We start from the raw sequence: 19,935 nt of genomic DNA, 5'->3' as shown, positions 1-19,935 counted from the left end.
AAAAGCGTTGCCAAGGCAGCGCACGTGCTAAACTAAGTAAAAACAACAAGAAATGAAAAAAAAGAAGAGAAAACACAACAAAAATGGCGAAAAAAGTGTTGCATGCTTTTAGGGCGCGCGCGAAAATATGTAAAATGGGCAAGCGCTTAGCGAGCGAGCGAGTGGGACGAGCGAACGGACGACATGGAAGAGCGACCGAGCACGCGAACCAGTAAGTGCAGCTTAGTGTGAGAGAGACTCGGGGTAAATTGCAATGACGTCAGCAGTCGGCAATGGGTGAAGGCGAATCCGAATGTGAATGTGCAAAAGGAGACACAATAAAAACTGTTAATTTGTGTTTGGCGAGGCTATCGCTGTTGCTGTCGCTCTCGCTATTTCACTCTTTGTCTTTGTCATTGTTGTTGTTGTTGTTGTTATTGCTTTCGTTTATGTTGTTGTTTTTGGATTATTTTTTCGATTGCTGCTATTGCAGTTAGACGAATGATATTTATGTGCATGTACATGTATGTGTATGTGTGTGTGTGTGTGTGCATGTGTTTATTTATGCCATGACTAAGGTTCAATAAACTGCGACGGCGACGACGACGGCGACTGCGAAGTTAGCGTCGGCGCTGTTAAGACGCCCAGCGACGTCACGAGTAAAAACGCAAAACGACTCATTTCCGTTTCGCCGGCCATTTTGTGCAATGAACTGTTTTGCTGCATACTATATCTATGTAAGTACTTCAATGTGCTGGTGCTAGTGTGTGTCTGTGTGTGTGTGTGTTTGTGTGCTTAGACACAAAATTGGGTTACAAGTCAGGCAAGGCACAAAGGCAGGTTAGAGGCAGCCCTCGCTCAATAGACTCGAAAAAAAGGAAGAAAACTAACAGTGGAGCCTTTGGGGGAGGCCATTGGAGTTAAAGGGCTCCACAAGCTGGCAAATTGAAAGAAAGTGCGCGCAGTTAGGCAAACAGAAACAGCGGCAATAGCAATACGCAAACAAACAAAAGGCGAGTGAGCGAATGAGATAGGGCGGCAGAGGGCGAGAGGCAGCGAGGAGTGGAAAAAACAGATTTTCTTTTTTTGGTCAACCTTTTGCGGTGTTTTCTTTTTCCACGCGGTCACAAACACACAGAGACAAACACACATACAGTAACAAAGTAGGTCAAAGCGCAACAATAAATAACACACACACACATACACAGCGACTGAGAGTGAAAGAGAGAGAGAGAGAGGTAGAGAGAGGGCGACAGCGTAGTCAGCTAAATGCAAGATTGGCATTACGAAAATTTGGTCTTACGAAAAAAAAAATGGAAAAACAAACGGAAGGAAGACATAAAAAAGTAGTCAACTAGGGACTCGCTAGGGACTTGAGGCTGACCTGGCACTGCATACGTTTTTTCTCTTTTCATTTCCTTTATTTCGTTCGCTCTTGTTTCGCCAACCACTGTGAAAATGTTTGCCCACAAATTATAAACAATTCGCTGGAGAATCGCAGAGTGCGCCCACTGCTACAGTTTGACGGCCACTTGAGTCCATGCAACAGTCAGAAAAAAAAAACATACACACACACACACACAATTTCATTCATATTTCAATCTAATTCGCCAGCTGATATGGAAACATATGTTTCCCAACAACAGAGGTAAATAACAACAAATGCGAGCTGAGCTCGTCGGCCATTTGTCAGCTGATATGCAGATGGGAGGCAAAGAACCTATGGGACACTTTTCAAGTTCGCTGCGAACTATACGAATTCGCTTTCGCCACAATTTCGCCTTTGACAAGGAAACAAACAAAATCGTATTTCACTTTCGCCGCTGCGACTTTCTGTTGCCTTTTCGCGGCGACCTAGACGAACAATTAGTGACCGTTACACAACAGTTGGCAAAAAGCACATTAATGCTGACCTGACCGCATTGTCTGTTGTCTTCATACTCTTCTTCTTCTTCTGCTTGTTCTTGTTCTTCTCCTTAGTGTCACGCATGCTGCATAGCCGGAACTGCGGCGGTTTGGCTTTAATGCCTGCTTAATGCCTTGATAAATGGACTCAGGGGCTACGAGCAATGGCGTTGAACCTAGCTAGTCCAGTAACTTCTGACTGGAATTCCTTTTGGCTGTCGTAGTGCATTGTCACGGCTTAATCGCTCTCAATCCGCTTACATGTCAGCTAGAAAATGGTCTGAAGTGTGCTTACGGTTAGAGTAACATGACTGCAAGTGCTGCAAAGCATTTTAAGAATGTGTTTCCTTGGCTCCAACTCTTTGGAAAATGTTTTGGGGGAAACAAAAAATCGAATACGGAAAACGGAAAATTGGTGCTGCGGTAATACTGCGAGTCGCAGTGAAGTGAACAAGAAGTGGGTTACGTAAATGTAGGAAAAATCTTAGATTAAGTGCAACTAGAAACTACATATACTAAGGTGAGGCAAGTCTACTCAAAAGGTTTACAATGCACATAAGATATCGTATGAAAGTCATATGAATATATTGGATGAACGACAAAATGCAGAGCTTAAGACTAGGCATGCAGTTAACAGATGTAAATGTATGTAAATACCAAAGGCGAACAGACAACATGAATAGAAGGCTTAACGCGTAATGGAATACAATTGATATATATAGTAGGTAAGAGTACAAAACTCTGTTTTGCTGTGAATGCGAGAGAGATATATTGTATATGTAGAGATAGACAGAGCGCGCAATTGGGCAACTGCGGAGCGCGAGAGAAGAGAGCACAGAGTACAATACTTAAGCTAAGTACAATTATGTATATTCATAGTTATATCTAGAAAGAGAGCGCAACAGAGCGAGTGAGAATAAATCGGCAATACGTACACATACCTGCACGACTTCTGCATGACCTCGGCTCGGTTGTAGCCGCTAATCTTGCAGAAGGACTCATTGCAGTAGACGATCGGAAAATCGACGATTTGTGCGTTGGCCAATAGAAACGAGCTGTCCGCTGTGAGAAAGATAGAATGAAAGAAAGAGAGAAAGATAGAGTAGAGCAATTAGAAGCAAAGTAAATATTTATATTAATAGTATTATTAATCTTTTTAATCACATAGGGAATAATAAAATTTGAAACCTAAATGCCTGCTTAGATCTTAGGACTTCGAACTTACTATTAAAACATAATTCGATCAACTTTTTAGTTAGGTTTCCTTCCTTAAATTTCCACTTAGTTCTCACTCTATCGTAATTTTCTAGAGTCTGTCAAAATTAATTTTCATTTCATATAATAACTAAAGTATATACATATATATATATATATATGTACCGAAAAATATGGAAAGATTTTTATATTATAATAAACATACAAACTTTACAGTACAACTTTTAGATTTCGCGATAGACTAGTTCTATTATAGTTATACAATATATTATTTTCTTGTACTCGATCCGCTTAGCCTTAATTTCGATTCTCGTTCATTGTTGTATTAGGTGGACGCAAAGGACTTTCAGTTTGCACCTCTGTCCTGTTCTGTGAGTCAGTTACGAAAGTTATCGATAATTATCGATGCTTTTAAATAACAGATAAACACCTTTTAAAGTAGCTTTTAGCCAAGCATCTATCTTTCAGCACATTTCAGCTACTTCATGTCTGAAACGACCCTCTACGTATCGCATGTATCTCGCCATCTACGATTTTCGATAGCTGTCGCTAGCAATGACTGTTGACATTCCGCTGAAGGCTCGAGTCTTTCAGCTTTGTCACTCAGTCAGATTGTCTGGTTAGTCAAGCATCGCGTATCTATCAAAATATTTGCGCGTAATTCGAACATTTCAAATGTTGTCATTCAAAATTAAAAGCCATTTAAAAGTGTTGCCCGTCACCGAGCCGGCTCAACTAATGGCGGTTGCCATTGGCTGTTGTTGTTATTGCCATTGTTGTTGTCGTTGTTGTTGTTGTTGTTGCTGTTGCTGAAAGAGGTAACATGTAACACGGCACGGTCTGCATGGAACATGTGGAACAAGCGAGAAAACCACTCGCTGGCATCGCATGGCTTCCAAAATGCCATTGCCTGACTTCTTGTTTGCCTTTTTTGAAAGGAGACCTTCTAGTTGCTGTTACTGTTATTGCCAGTAATTGTTATGGCACACGAATGCACACACATGTGTATGGCTGAGCTGATATTGTTCGGAACTAGCAAATAGTTCCACACATTTAAATTGCTAGAGCTACATAGATCTAGATATGACAATATAAACTCGACTCAATTTACTAAAGACTCGCATGAATGCCGGTTCCTGGAACTGTTCTACACGAACGGAACCAGTTTATTTAAAGGAGGCCAACATATTTAAGGTACAAATTGATACTTTCACTTGAATAACTTGATTTGCTATGTATTTTAATTATGTTTACATTTTGTGGTCTAATTTTCTTCGGAATGCTGGACTAAATAATATCCCTATAATTTGTTTGTATTGCAGTAGAAATGAACTAGCTCTCAATATTAATATACCATGAATATAATATTTAAGCTTATTTATGCTCCTGATTGGTTTATAAAGTGGACAAATTTTTTTAGTAATTTCACTGTTAAAGAACTAGTGAAATTGTGAACTAGTTCCTTAATTTAAGTTAATCAATTTAAAGTGCCCTAACACGAGCTAGTTAATATTTCCAGCATATTGGAGTCTTTTGCAGATAATCCGATTGGAACTAGTTCTGATGAACTGGCTTGCAATGAAATGTGCTGTCATATCGAGAGCTATAAATTGCATTATTTCGACATGCGACAGTTGTAAAAAAGTTGACGTTGAATATCTACTATAAATATATGTACATATTTTTTACCAACTCTATATTTTGACGGGGCTGACCGAGGGTGTGTGTGTGTCTGTGTGTGTGTGCATGGGCCTCGTAGGTGCCTTGTGTGTGGCGACATGCATGCAAGGCGGGCACAGAAGCAACACACTAACCCATATCCAGATACATTTAAATTTCCAGATTTACAATTCACGTGGCCGGCCAATGAATGGGTGTATGCGTGTGTGTGTGTATGTGTATGGGTGTGGGTGTGGGTGTGGGTGTGTGAGTGTGAGTATATAAATATGCACATGCAATCGCTGGCAGTTGGTAAATGGGCAAATGCATATTTATGCACAGCTCACACAGACACACACACACACTCTCTCTCTCTCACTGATTTACATCAGCAATAACAACAACAACAACAACAGCAACAACTTTTGCTACTTTGTAATGTCAACAGTGGTTGCCGCCCATAGCCCACTTGGCCCAGCCCCCCCAACACCTTCTGCCTGCCATCCAGCGCTCTTAGTTTGTCTACGTCCAAAACGTGTCCTGAATCACGCTGTCTATAGCGAAGCCAGAGATGAGCTCGTGCCTATCCGCATACATAGATCGAAGCGATCGGAAGATATTTGTATTTCTTAGAATACATCTTAATGTTAGTTAAATGTTACTCTGTGAAACTCTCAATGAGCATTACGTAATGGGAAATGAGTGAAATAATGCCGAAGTTGAGAAGGATGAACCAAGTACAACTACAAAGGCAACACTCTAGTGTTGTTAAATATACGAAAGAGAGTGTGTGTGTGACAGAGAGAGAGCGACAAAGAGAGAGAGAGAGAGAGACAAAGAGAGAGAGAGGGAGAGAGAGATAAAGAGACAAAGAGAGAGATTGAGCAAGATTGTGGTGCACTGTTCGAAGAATAAACTGAAAGTAGGGCAGTGCAAGAAACAAATAAGGAGAGATTAAGAAACTGCGCTATGAACGTGGCTTAATAGAGATAAAAAAAGTAAATAGAGTCTTCAAAGCCTAATGGAGATGCATCGGAATCACTGCCAAGGTCCAATATATTCCCTTATTTGAAAGGCGATCTAACATCGTTTAAAACAAATCCTAGTTCATAATATTAGATATCCAGTTTCGATGCGATCTCAACATCTTCAGTTTCAGATTACAAGATCTCTTAACGAAGCTTGAAGAATATTGCATATTTCATATTTAAGATCAAAAGAAGCACCAGTGTAGGGAAGACTTTATCTTGCTGAATGATTATTCTATATAAAAGTGGACAATTTAAAGCTATCACCTTCGTGCTATTCGTGACACGAGCTGTGCACGCCAACAGCGCCAGGAGTAACGTTTCGCTTGCGAGTTTATTTGTTATTATTGTGGCACTCACTCAACTCTGTAGGTGTTTCACTCAGTGTGTATGTGTGTGTATGTGCATGTGCGAGTATGTGCCTGCGTGTGTGTGTGTGTGTGTTTGATTTTGCCATTATGTCAACGTCAATACATTTTACTATATCAACTGCCACTTACAGAGTGGACAAGCGCATTGCTATCACACAGTGGAGCCGTCAGTCGTCAGTGTGGGGGGGCGTCTGTGTCTGTGTGTGTGTGTGGCTGCATTAGAGTACACTACACTACACTACACTATAGAGCAGAGCACTTAATGGCATTCAAAGCTGATGGCTGGCAAAGTTTTGCAATTTGTTTGGGTCATTTGACAGACGCGATTTCTTTTTAAGCCCCACGATGCGCGGCAGGTGCCAAGCATATTGATCCAGCTTGGATAAGGAGGGCGCAAATGGCTCACCCCAAAGGTGGGCCAGTAAATGAACCAACGCACATGCATACGTACATACATATGTATATGACAATGGGCATGGCGCTAAGTTGAGGGTTAAGAGCTCATCGAGACTGTTGAGATTTTAACTGAATGCAGAGGGCTTTAAAGCTACAGGAAGAAGAAGATGAAGACACTGTGTGGCTAAGTTGAGTGTCTGTATGTACTGTTTATAGAGTATATATGCATATATCTTTAGAATTGGTTCAATCGATTGAGCATATAGAAAGCATATTCAACAAGTTTCCAATTTTACTTTAGACTTTTGTATAGAAACAAAGCCTTTGTCAATCAGGCTTAAAGCGACTCTTTACCTCTTGCTCATATGTTTATAAACTGAATATAAATCCCTATATATATATGCATATATATATATCTGTAAATATTTATATATAGAAACCTGAATTACCTGAACTGCAGTAGCGAATGTAAAATGTAAACTTTTGCGCTTGTTGCACATTCGTGTCAGGCTTGTTTCGACACGACACGAACATGAATCGACTGCTGGCTGTATTAATGTCAGGCACAAGCCCTGGCCAAAGGTCGAGCCTGCTGCACTCGCTGTAATTAATGCGAATTACATTCGCGAGCAAGCAAAACGTGGAGCTGGCATTTTAATTATAATAAATTTATCATTAATTTTGTGAGCCGAACGCAGGCAAGGGCCAGGGGAAGGGGTCGCCCCCTCCCCCCGCGTAGGAGGGGCAGGGGGTAGCTGCAGCATGTGACAGCTCAGTTGAAATGTCAACTCTGCGCCGCCTCGTATGATTGATGAGCAGCTCGACAGTGAGTGAGAGTGTGGGAGGGAGAGAGAGAGAGAGAGAGAGAGAGAGCTAGAGTGACCGAGTCCGTTAGGCTGTTTTACAAGCGCGGCGGGACTGGGGGCAGGGGTGTTGATTGATTTGGCTTTGGTTTTGGATTGGCTTTTTGCTTGGTTGCTTTGTAAGTGATAGCCCTCTACTTGTCGCCCAACAAAACTAGTCCATTAACACAAACACACGCGCACACACGCACTAATATACATACACACACACACACACATCTCACATAGTTGCAACATTTGTGTTGCAAAAACTTTCATTTCCGCACGGACATTTGCCAGACGCTGCTTACTACTCGGCATATATGTATGTGTATGTATATGCTCCACTTGTCCAGCTGCTCAGCTACTCATATCCTTCTCATATGTGTGGCCATGTGCCGCTCTCTGCTGCCCCCAGTTGGAGCCCAGCAGCTGATGCTGCCTGCTGTTGAAGTCATTTTGTGTCATTATTTTCTGTGGTTTTGCATTTTCCATCTTGTTGTCGTTTGCCTTTTGTTTTCACTACCACACACATACACACACACACACACTCACACATACCCTTGCATATAGACAAAAGCTGGTTTTAATGACATTAGTGAACGCTCACCGCCTATTGCCTTCTCTTTCTGGCCAACGACAGCGCGTACCTTGCAATTATCCTTTATGCCACACACACACAAACACACACACACTCTTACCACACATAAGTGGGCAGTGACAATAGGCTGGCTGGCTGGCTGCTCGCCCCGCCTACCCCCGGCCTTTGTTTTTCTCCGCACGGCTGGCGATTAGGCCACAGATTGCCAGCTGGGCATGTCATTTAGTTGCGCTCTGTGCAAGAGGCTCCACCCACACCCCCCCTCCGCAGCACACCTATGTATGTATGTATGTGTGTGTGTGGACCACTGCTCTGGCTTTACTCTGCACAGTCGAGTGCATTCGTTTTATTGTCCGAAAAGTATAAAAAACTGACTGGGGCTCTCTAATCCCTTTTTAGCAATGCGATTTAATTACATTACGGCCGCCCGACAGGTGGGCCAGCAGCAGCAGCAGCAGCGGCAGGAGCAGCGGCAGGAGCGGCAGGAACGATGCCGCATAATGGGGCCAAGGGCAGGGGGGAATGTGTGTGACGATTCCTTGGGGTATGCTTCAAACAAATTGCAACAGACTCGCAGCAGGCAGCCTGCCCACCGCAATGCCACGCCCCTGCGCTAATCCACACACCTGAAAGAACAAACTATGCTGGCTGCTGTAAGCTGTGTGACCGCCATTTGTCCCACCTGCCCCACCCACATACGTCTGCTCCTCCTGCTCTTAGTTATTTTGTGTGTGTGAGTGTGTTTTTTTTTTATTTTACGCGCTCACCTAATGGCATTTATAATAAACTTCACACACGCTCTCTGTATGCGTGTGTGTGTGGTTGGCACTTGGCATTGTTATTAAATTTGCATAATTAAGTGCAAACCTGCCCAGAGATGCGTTGCGCTGCTTCTCTTCAACTTTTTCATTTTCATTTTCATTTTCTGTTTTTTTTTTTTCGCTTGTTTTATAATTAGAAATTTTCGGTTCGCGCTCAGGTTGGGGGAGCTGGAAATGTGGCTAATACGGGTAGGGGCTGCAATTTGCCAACTTTCCTGCTGCATAATTGATAGATGTTTTCTATGCAAGCTCACAAACATAAACAATTCAACCAGCGCTACTTCTCGACTGAGTACGGCCAAGAGGTACGCTGTACACACAACCTAGGGTATCTACCCGGAGCAAAAACGGTGCTGATTTTACTCTTTAATATCCATATAATTGGCCTTCAATATCAATATTATTATTCCATCTTTCGAACATGAGCTATAAACGCCTCTACCAACGCCGTCTTTTGGAGCAGCATCGACTACAATCGCTTAAATCACATTTCCGATTCTACTTATACTGATTTATCCTTCAATATTTAAACCATAACTATTTCTTTTCATCTTCAGCTATGAACGCCTCTACCAACACCGTCTTTTGGAGCAGCATCGACTGCAATCTAGCTGATATTTCGAATACGCTTGAATCACATTTCTGATTCTATTTATACTGATTTATCCTTCAATATCTATATCATAACTCTTTCTATTCAACTTCAGCTATGAAGTACTAATACTACTACTACTACTACTATCCAGTAGTATCTAAAGTTCCAGCTGACATTTCGAATACGCTTGAATCACATTTCACGATTCTACTTATGCTGCCTTATCCTTCAATATCCATATAATTATACTTCAATATCAATTTGATTATTCTATCTTTCGAACATGAGTTACAAACGCCTCTACCAACATCGTCTCTTGGAGCAGCATCGACTGTAATCTAAAGTTCCAGCATACATTTCACTTCAATCACATTTCCGATTCTATTTATAGATAACAAAACGAATGCACGCTCATTCACTCCATAAGTAAATGCAGCAAATGCCTTCAATTGTCACGTAGTTCTGTCAATTGACTCAAAAGTTTCCTCTAACAACTTCTGCATTGATTAATTGAGCTTTAATATAGTTACAGAACACGTTATATGATAAATCCAAATTGTTCATAAAATTTTGATGTATCATATAACATGTTCGTAACTCTAGCTACACAAATTTAAGATAAATGTCAAAAATCTAAGTTGAATGTTGGAGAACACTTCAATATTAATAGATATTGATTCTATAAAAATAAAATATTCTATTACAATTTGTATTCACAAAGTAAAATATTATTGCACTTATATATCTCTTTACATTTCTAGCTCAAAGCAGTCCTACACACGGACAAACATGCTGATATATATATATGATATGCTGAGGATACATGCGGATATGGGACCCCATCTGATGAGGTTCATTAGCATATTTCTATCTGTCAAAGATTTCATTTTTAGAGAACTATTGTACCTAGAATTGCTTACATGTCCAATATTCTGAATGTCTTTTTCATGTTTCATAAGTGTGTGATAGAATAAACCGATACCATGCTATATTGGCAATCAAGAGATACAGCCCCATCAAATACATATATATGTATGTATAAGAGCTGGAGCCACCGTTAGGTGGTGGTCGAGGCTTAAGCATCGTTGAGTGAAGCGAAATGAACAAAAATAATTTTGGCCGAATTTATGGAAATTATATATTGATTTTTTTGTTGTCGACCGTCGACAGAGCAGAGATAATAAGCATAATAGAACTTTTGACTTAATTAAAAAGCTATCCGAAGCAAACAAGGTTAGACAACAAGAAAATTCACACAATTGAATTCTTTGTTTCAAGCGACAGTTGAAAATAGTTGACATCATAAACCTAGATAGATTATAGACAGACAAATTGCTGAAATGTATCTATAATGCAAGTGACAGCTGAATCTAATATAATAATAATATATATGGAATGGTCACTTCGATCTAAAAGTAATTTTCTTTATCGAGCGACAGCTTTGATGGCCGAACATGACTGTACCTCAATGGCTCTTTTAATTGAATGACAACATTTTAGGACAAGGAAAAGCAACAAACTGCAAGCCTAAGCTAACAAAAGATATAATATATTATTTGATAAAGCATTATTATATTGTAAGGTATTATTAGCTCTTCTCATCGATTGCCAATTTTCGTCATCGAAATTGTTTTCCAGCTATTTAATGTTGGTATCCGTATCAAGTACAAGCAAAAACATGTCCGAAAAATCAATTTTAATTTTTGAGCCGTTTGTGCCACAAACTTCCACACTTGGCCAAGTTTTACCATTTTTTTGAGATTTATTGCTCGTTTTTTTATGTTTTTTTTTGCCAGCCTACTTTCTGGGCGATTCGGACATGCCTTTGTTGTTTTTGTCGCAATTGGCATTACGAATTCAAGGTCAATTGTGTTTTCGTGCAGCAACTGCCACGCCCAGTCATCATCCGGCGCTAAGTGGGCGTTTGGGCAAGAAGGGGACGGCTGAGTTCGTCAGGTCACATCAGAGAGTCATCATTTACATTTGGTATGAAGAAACTCAAATTATTACCATTTCGTTGGAGCTCGCGCTGTGAGTGTGTGTGTGTATCTGTGTGGGTGAAAGTTTATGTGTAATTGGTTATATACACACACATATACATACACATGCGGCGCCATTGGTTTTCATGCTTCGCAGCTTTTGCTGAAGTTTTGTCCTCGTTTCATTTGCCTCATGTCTCATTATCATTTGTATGTGTTGGTGTGTGCGTGTTAGTGTGTTAGTGTGTGTGTGTGTGTGTGCTTTGGTATTTGACTGCCTGTGTATTGTGGCTCCATATTTTTGCCACCTCCCACGCTCCACCCGCAGCCTAGCTCAAAAATAGTTGATTGCGTAAACTTTTTGGCTAAAAGCAGCAACAGCAAAATTCAAACAGTAACTTTTCCATTGGCCGTTGCAAGAGTCGCTTGTGCGTATGTGTGTGTGAGTGTATGTGTGTGTGTATGTTGTTTTTGTTTTGCATTTTTGGCAAGTTTGCCGAGTTGCGTGCAGCAAGCGAACCAAAAAGTCTGCAATACCTTAACCAAATTAGGCAACACACACACACACACATACATGTATAGGCACACATACATGCACTCTCTGGCACGCATGCCCCTGTGAGTGTATGTGTGTGTGTTTGCTTATGCGTGCTCGTTTTCTGGGTTGCGTTTAGATTTTCTTTTCTTTTCTTTTTTTTTTTGTGGTTTTTGGCAGCTTCGACTAAGAAATTCGCCGCATTTCAACACGCGACGCGCGCTGTGACGTCACAAAGTTATGAATAAAATTGTGAAAAGCATGCGAATAGTTTGTGAGTGCCTACTCAAGAAGTGAAACTGATTCTACGCAGTAAAAATCACTCTTCAATTTATACAGATTTATATATAGATTATGTATTAGCTCGAATTCTATCCATGGCAAGCACTAGAACCCTCTAGGCAATATTTATGTCTGAAATATTGAACACTAAAATCACTAAAATACCTTTAGATATTAGGGATTCTAGTTAGGAGACTCATGGACAGAGTTTTTTGTATTTTGAGTAATATGTATTAATAGATGCATATTACTACGATTGGATATCAGGAATACGACTTGAAAGGCTTAAAAACTTATCTTCTTACAACTTTCAAAAAGTCTGACTTTTGGTGTTCAATATTTCAGACTATATTTCAACAATGTGAATAATTAATATGTAAAGAACCTGGAAAACTAATGCATGAGCTATTTATTATAAGCTTTGGTGCGACAAACAGTTCAGCAAAAAAAGGTATTTAACTCAAAGATTGAAGCTCAGCAATGATCACAGATCACGCATATATACAATTTGGCATACACAGATCATTGTACCTCTCTAAACTAGTCCCAATTTTTGACTCCTTTACATCTATGTTATAGATGAGGTTATCTCTTTATTCTAACTTTAAATTGACAGTCCGTGACAATTACATACTCTAGCTTGCATGCGCTTTCTGAGGAATACACTTATCACCTGCACATAGATCAATTGCATCCTTTGCTGACAGCCTGTCGACACCTTGCCTAATAATACTCTGATTTCTTGCTCAATTGTTTTTACTTGATTTGTAAACTGATTCAGTTGAATATATGTATATACATTTTTCTTAGAATCCCTTGACTATTTATTAGCCATTTAATTGGTCGCCAGCTACCTTACCTTAAATTAACAGTTGTGCGTGTATTCAGGAGGGCGAGCTTTGCATTTCATTTGGGTTGACAACCTGATGGAAGACTACCTCACAGCGCCTGCTGACTTTTCGCCCAATCCCTCTACCGGCCGAGCACATCAACCTTATGCATTCGCAACACCTGATAGCCCACAAACGCACACACACACACACACAGAGACACACTTGCAAACACAGACGTGTTATAACCCCGCTATTTGTGGGCATAAACCAAACAAAACAAAAGCGGCAGCAACAACTTAATCCAATTTGATTGGCCTCACAAGCTGTGCCCGAGGAGGTAGAGCTACAGTCACAGCCGCAGTGGTTAGTGCCAATCCACCCTCAAGACCCCTGCTCGTCACTATCATCATCATCGGCAGCAGGAGCAGCAGCAGCAGCAGCAGGAGCAGCAGCAGCAGCAAGAGCAGCAGCAGCAGGAGCAGTTCTTGCTGTTAATATTTGATGAACGTAGGCCTCCAGCAAGCAACCCCATTCACGGCCAGCGTCCGCCGGCTGTGCGTTGTCCAACCTCATAATCGTGCTCCCCAATAGACTGGGGGCAGGTCTTAAATGGCATTTTGTTTAATACCAGGGCGTCTCAGGCCCTACCTGCCCCAAGCCGCCACCCACGTAGCGGCACCTGCAGCGACTGATGTCCAATTAAAGCACGACAACGCATGTCGATATTATCGAGAAATCCCGTTATGATCCATTGCAATATGACAGGTCTAAGACTCGATTGTAAATGCTAATGAATTATATGAGCTGAAGGGCTGAAGGTTAAGGCTTACATTAAGCCTACGAGTATAGAGCCCGGGGTTAGCTCACCAGCGTACGTGCGAACAGGTGTGAACGGGTGAGGTTGTGCAAAGGAAAGGGTCAAGGTTAGTCGTGGCAGCTAAAGTAAGGTTAGGCTAGAATAGGCCTAGTACTTATGAAGTGTCTAAGAGCCACGCATGTGCCAGGGTCAAAGTGAATATTTAACTTTTAATAAGAACAAGTCGGAGGAAAGGGAATCACGATTAGGGCAATGACTAAGCCATAGATGTTAAGCGGGCGATAACGTTTAGGTTGGGACTTGCTCGAGCCTTTTTGGCCGATGTAAAATGGGAATAGGGATTATGACTGACGTAGGAAGATGAAAGTAAGGTGAGGTTAGTAGTACTTCGGAACTTGGGGTGAAGGAGAAAGCACGTTAAGCCGAAATAAGTGCCAAATAGTCAGCTGGTGCGGTTCGGTCTGATAGCCCAGACCCAAGCTGAGCAGCTGCTCAATTAAACCGGAAAACAAACCCAAAATCCTGTTGCTCACTCCCCGCATGCCCATAAAGCGCTACACTGTGGCTGCTCCTGACTCAGCTGTCTGGAATGTGTGAGCGTTTGTCAAAGGTCAAAGCAAGAAATTCTCTATGACGAACGACTGGGCAGCGGGCGCTAAACGGCGAGGGTGATTCGGCCCACATGGCGTATGATTTACGGGGCAGTAACCAACTCATTAGCCATGTTTCATGCTTTCTTTTGACGCATAGCCAAGCACTCTCCATTGGGTTAACTTCACACTAAGGCGAGCTGGCGTTACTTTTACAGCTCCTGCTGACTGCGGCGACGTTTGACCTTCTTAGCGCAGAGTCGAGTGGCTCCGGCTGGTGCTAGGTCTGGGTAACGTACTCGCGCATTTCCGGATATCAAAAAAAAAAAAAAAAAACCACGACAACAAAAATAAACAACAACACAGGCGAAAAAATGGAAAAGACGTAAACGCAGAAAACGGGTCAAAGACGCAACCACGTCAAAAGTTAAGTGTCACAAAACAGAGTAAAGTAAAGCAAAGCAACGCTAAGGTTACAAATGGCACAGCAACAACAATAAACAATCAACAGCAGCAACAACAACAACAACAACAACAACATGCAAATGGCACAGCCAAAAGGGGCGAACCACCAAAAATCGATAAATGTAATGGCAAAACTTGAAGGCAACCGCTGCCCAAACCCGTATCCGACAGAGCACAGACCCCATAGACCCCTCCCGGGGCCTGGGCCACAGTCATGTAGTCAACGTTAATTTACACGGCGACAGCGAAGAAGCAACAACAACAACTACAATGAAACACTGAAAAATCAATAACTCGCTTGCCAAAGGGCAGCCGAAGGGTTCCAGCGGGCAGTCGGTCGTTCGGTCGGTAGGTCCGACGGTTGGCTGGTCGCTCTGTCGAACGGTCGATCCTTGTGGGGGTCGGCGGTTCAGTGGATTGCTGCTGCCATGTTGTTTCGTGTCGTAATTGCAATTGTTAACTGCTGCTGCGTTTACATTTGGTAAATGACCCACCAGCGTCTCCCCTTTTGACTCTCACCCCCCCTTTGATTGGCCAATTCCACCTGCTTTGCCTTCAGCCACCTGCGGAGACATTCAGTTTCACGGGGCTTGTTGCATTTACTGATTGCTTGATTGCTTGGCCGTGTCCGGATACGGGCTCGTCAACGGGCGCACACTTCCAGGGGAGATGCCGAGGAGCAGCGGGACCGTGGCATTGCGGGACTTCCAGAAGTGCATGCACTGTAATATTTATATATATATATGACTCTCGCAAGTGTTTGAACACTGCAAATGAACAACAGGAATGCAGCATAGACGGCACTGTCCAGTGGCTTCGTGTTATGTTTTCAGTTTTAGTTAATTAAACTGGGCCTTAACGATCATCATTCACAGTTGACGTTTAACAGTCGGTTATAAAAGTTTTTGGCTCTGCACGGAGTTCACTTAGCAATCGAATAGAAGTCTATGGACATATAAGACTTTGTACTCATTCGCTCGAATGATCATTGATTCATTCAACTGTTTACTTGACTTTCCATTTATTTGATTTTTTCATTCTTCAATCGTACTTTGAATTCCCGACTGGATCTGGACTGGTATTGAATGTTCTCTTTGTGATCATTCCTATACACACGGTTCACACTGTTCTCAAACTTCTTTCATTCCTCAATCCCTCACAGATCTTGCAGAATGATTGACTTTTAGTTTATCCACTTTTCTAATTTACTTCGGAATTATTAATAAAAGCTGCCCCATAACTGGATTAAATAGCTTGGAGTGAACTGTTGTTGAATGTTCTCTTTATGATCATTCTTGTACAAACCCTACTCAAACTTTCTGTCACTCACAGATCTTACTTTGCAATGCAAAATACTCTCAGTTTATCCACTTATCTAATTTACTTCGGATAATATAAGATGCCCCACAACTGAGCTCACTCAGCTCAAATGAATCACTCTCTAAGCATATTTTCGATAGTAAATTAGTGATTTGTTTATTATTATAATTCACTTTTGAGGGTCTAATAAACAAGTGAGGAACCATTTTTGCAAATGGTTCACACATTCACACTTTAAACATGACCTTTGCGAACCTTTTTCGCTTTGGCTTTCGCTTTGGCTTAGTCAGCTGCAAACAAACATAAAATTGACCTTTTCTAATTGGCCTAAGCCTAATCGTTGGTCACACACACACACACAAACACACAGACTCACACACACACACACACACGCACAGAAAATGCCAATAGCAACAACAAAATCAAACGAGCAACCGAGCAACGGCGACTGAAAACCTCGAGCTACTTTTTGCACGGCAGCAAAAATTCACAAAAGCGCAAAATTAGCCAAAAGTGAAATGAAAAAAAAAAAAATAAAATAAAATAAGTAAAAATAATAGAGAAAAGAAAAGAAAAATCTCTGGAAATGCGATAGGGAAAAACTTCAAAGCCAGCAAGTCAAACGGCTGGCTGACACTTTTAGCCGCATTATTCTTGTTGTTTGTTGTGGCTGTGCCATGTTGTTGTTCTTGTTGTCGTTGTTGTTGCTGTTGTTTGCCACTGGATGCTGACGAAGATCAAACACCGCGTGGCCGAGGCGAGATAAACGTGCGAGGCGCACCGCAAAGGCGACAACACAAATTCCAAACATTGCCAATGAAAGGCAGCAGACTGTGTATCTCTGTGTTCGTGAGTGGCCTATATATATGTGTGTGTGGGTGTGAGTGGCCCATGCGTGTGTGTGTGTGTGCTTGCCCGTCGCAGGCATTAAAGCACAGCGCAACGCTTTGGGTCAGGACATGGCTGGGCGTACCAGGCTTGCTCTACCTGGGCTCAGCATGTGAACAACTTTTGGCCTCAATTTCAACTTTAATGAGTTTGCGTTAAAAAACTGAAAGATAAACAAACATTTAACTGCCAGTTGAGTGTATGTGTGTGTGAGTGTGTGTGCTTCTGCTTGTGTTTGTGTTTGTGAACGGTTGTAAATTAGAAAACTCATAGCATATACATAAATCTAGACACTCGCCTTACGTCCGAGCTCGACATAAAGAGCATATCTGAATATGGTTTATGTGGTATTTGAATTTTGCAACATTTTACCAGATAGTCTATACCTAAGATAGCAGACAGTTTGGAGGAGAATCATGTAACAGACTCAGGACTCAGCTGATATGGGACCTAGTGGGCTTGGCTTGCTGAAATCTCTGTACTTTACCTCACCCAACTCAATATTTATCGATCAATCTATTAATGCAGTTGACCCAACTCAATATTTATCGATCAATCTATTGATGCAGTTGAATGATATAGCAGTTCCATCTGACCCAAGCGAAGAAAAGCCTATGCGTAAGCTAGAAAGTGCGAAAGGTTCGTTGCCCTACGTAGATATTGATTACCACATATTGTTCTCTGTAAATATTGATTAATATATACATATACATATATCTAAATCTAACTCCCACAATGCCCCTCCACTTTACGCATTCCCTCAAGTGCACAAACTCTTCAGCCTTTACGAACTGTGCCTGTTATCTGCCCGTAATTCGAATTGAGTGAAATGGCACTTAAAAAGCGAGATCTATATAAAATCTATAAAAAGTCACCTCGGCCAGGCAGGGCCCCAAACGAGCTGTGCCCGATTTAAGCGCTTCTGGTCAATCAATGCGGCTGCTGGTGGCCTGCGGCCGATAAGAGCTCGGTCGACTGGCTGTCTCGGTGGCTGAGTGGCTCGTTAATAAGTTTGTTATTATAATATATTATGGTATTAAAGATATTGTGAAAATGTTCGCTTTGCTGCTTAGTGTTTTTTTTTTTGGGTTTTTTTTTTTTGCCTTGCCTTTTGGGGGCCGGTGCGGCTGTTAATCATGGGCGCCTGCGAGGCCTTTGTTTATGGCTCCAGCGATTTGTTAACGTGGCTCGAAAAAACGCCTCCACACAAAAAGCAATCGACCCAAGCAAACAGCAAGCGGGCCTGTCGAATAGCAGGAGGCAAAGGAGCAGCCAAGCAGGAGGCATGATTGAATAACTGTCCGAACGAAGCCGTCGAGCGGCCCAATACACTGGCCCATTCTGCGTATACGTAATGTGGCTGCTCCAAAGACTCGCGATTGGTTATGCAAATGTCTTCACCTTTCACCCCACCATACACACACTCACACACACACACACATTTTTACAGTTAAATGCATTAAAGAGACTGGAGTGTAGGCTAGCAGGGAGTTGGGCTGCTTCAGCTCACATTTGTTTATCCTTCATTGAATTACACTGGCGGAGCGGGAGCAGGGTAGTGGGTCGAGTGCCTCGAGCGGTACCCAAAAAGAAAACCAAAAATACGCCTGACTGTGGCATGTGCCACACATGTGGCACACACAGCCTGGTCAGAGGGTTCCGACTGCTGGCATTGTTGGCCAGTTGCCGCAGGTATTACGCGTGTGCGGCTCACTCTGGGGCTGTGTATTCAAATACAATATTTTATAACTGAAACTTGAAGTTTCATTTACATTCACATGAACTTATTAAATATGAGGCACTATACCAGAAATCTTACACGAAACATCTGGGAGACTGCTCAGCCTGGACTTACGCACTCATCGAAGGCTCAACTCAATAGGTGCACAGGGAATCTCTTTCATTTTCTGCTCTTTCCTGCTCTCATAGCTTCCGCATTCTCTAATTGTCTGGCCTTCCCGTCCAGTCTAGTCGTGGGCCGTCTTGCTGATTCAGCCTTGTTCCTCATGCATATTCTGACTGTGTCTGTGCCTTTTTGCCTCTCCGTTTTCAATCAAACTATTCTTGGATCAACTTTTTTCGATTTTTTTACACCCGGTTCTATTACACCTTTGACAGTTCCTTTGTAGAATTATCCCTGCCAACGCATTTTACTCGCCCTAATATGCGACACTTCCTTATTTCAATCACGGTGCTTGGCACCTCCCCATTCTAGGTCTCTTGTTGCCCATCCGTGTTTAGTGGCTCTTTTGCTGCTACCCTCCATTTGCCTACGTCAGTGTGCATTTCCTTTACGACATTTCCATTTAACGCTCTTTGAGCCGGAGGAAAAAAAAGTGAACAGAACTGAAAATAATGTGAGGTAGTCGCATCGTTTTGCAGTTCCCTCTTGGTTGTAAGCATTAACAAGCTTTCCTCTCTGTCTATCCCCCTATCGCTCTCTCTCTCTCTCTCTCTCCCTCTCTCTGCTTTTTCTTGCTGCTCTTCACTTTGCTCGGCTCGCAAATCCTTTTTTGAAAAAGGCTTAATGTCTGATTTGGCTGCACGGTAATCCGCTTTCAACTAGCTACACTCTCTGTCTCTATAAATATGTACATAAATATATGTATATTAGTATATATGTATCCCAAATGTATATATGCTTATTGGACCACCCCTGCCACCCCTTTAAGGCACCTCTCTGATTGACAGACAATGTCGCCCTGCTGCCTCAAACTGAGTATTTAAGTCGACGTCTTTATGAAATAGAGCTTGTCAAACTTTAATAAGCCAAGTTTGATTGAACCGTGTGTCATGAGAGAATATTTAACAGCT

At 41.9% G+C, this 19,935-nt stretch overlaps 1 protein-coding gene and 1 long non-coding RNA gene across 17 annotated transcripts in view; both read right to left on the bottom strand.

Moving 5' to 3' along the window:
* The window catches only part of eag (potassium voltage-gated channel protein ether a go-go), a 69,711-nt gene that overhangs the window by 25,941 nt on the left and 23,835 nt on the right, over positions 1–19,935 (bottom strand). For 13 of the 16 annotated variants that reach the window (XM_089265022.1, XM_018108586.3, XM_018108590.3 and 10 more), the window contains exon 4: positions 2,820–2,946. In XM_089265022.1, coding sequence (XP_089121148.1) covers positions 2,820–2,946 — 127 coding nt within the window. The remainder of the gene's footprint in view (positions 1–2,819; positions 2,947–19,935) is intronic. The other 3 variants (XM_018108589.3, XM_018108594.3, XM_089265023.1) reach the window with 1 other exon arrangement.
* On the bottom strand, positions 1,413–2,813 carry LOC149090728 (uncharacterized). Its single transcript, XR_016197569.1, has 2 exons — positions 1,893–2,813; positions 1,413–1,833 (listed from the first exon to the last, which is right to left on the bottom strand). It is a non-coding gene; the product is annotated as an uncharacterized LOC149090728 (long non-coding RNA).

The sequence above is a fragment of the Drosophila navojoa genome, chromosome X, assembly GCF_054131105.1.
Source record: "Drosophila navojoa isolate 15081-1374.11 chromosome X, UAZ_NAV_1.0, whole genome shotgun sequence".
NCBI lineage: Eukaryota > Metazoa > Arthropoda > Insecta > Diptera > Drosophilidae > Drosophila > Drosophila navojoa.
The sequence above is the reverse complement of the archived record's forward strand: the minus strand, read 5'-3'. Positions and strand labels throughout refer to the sequence as shown.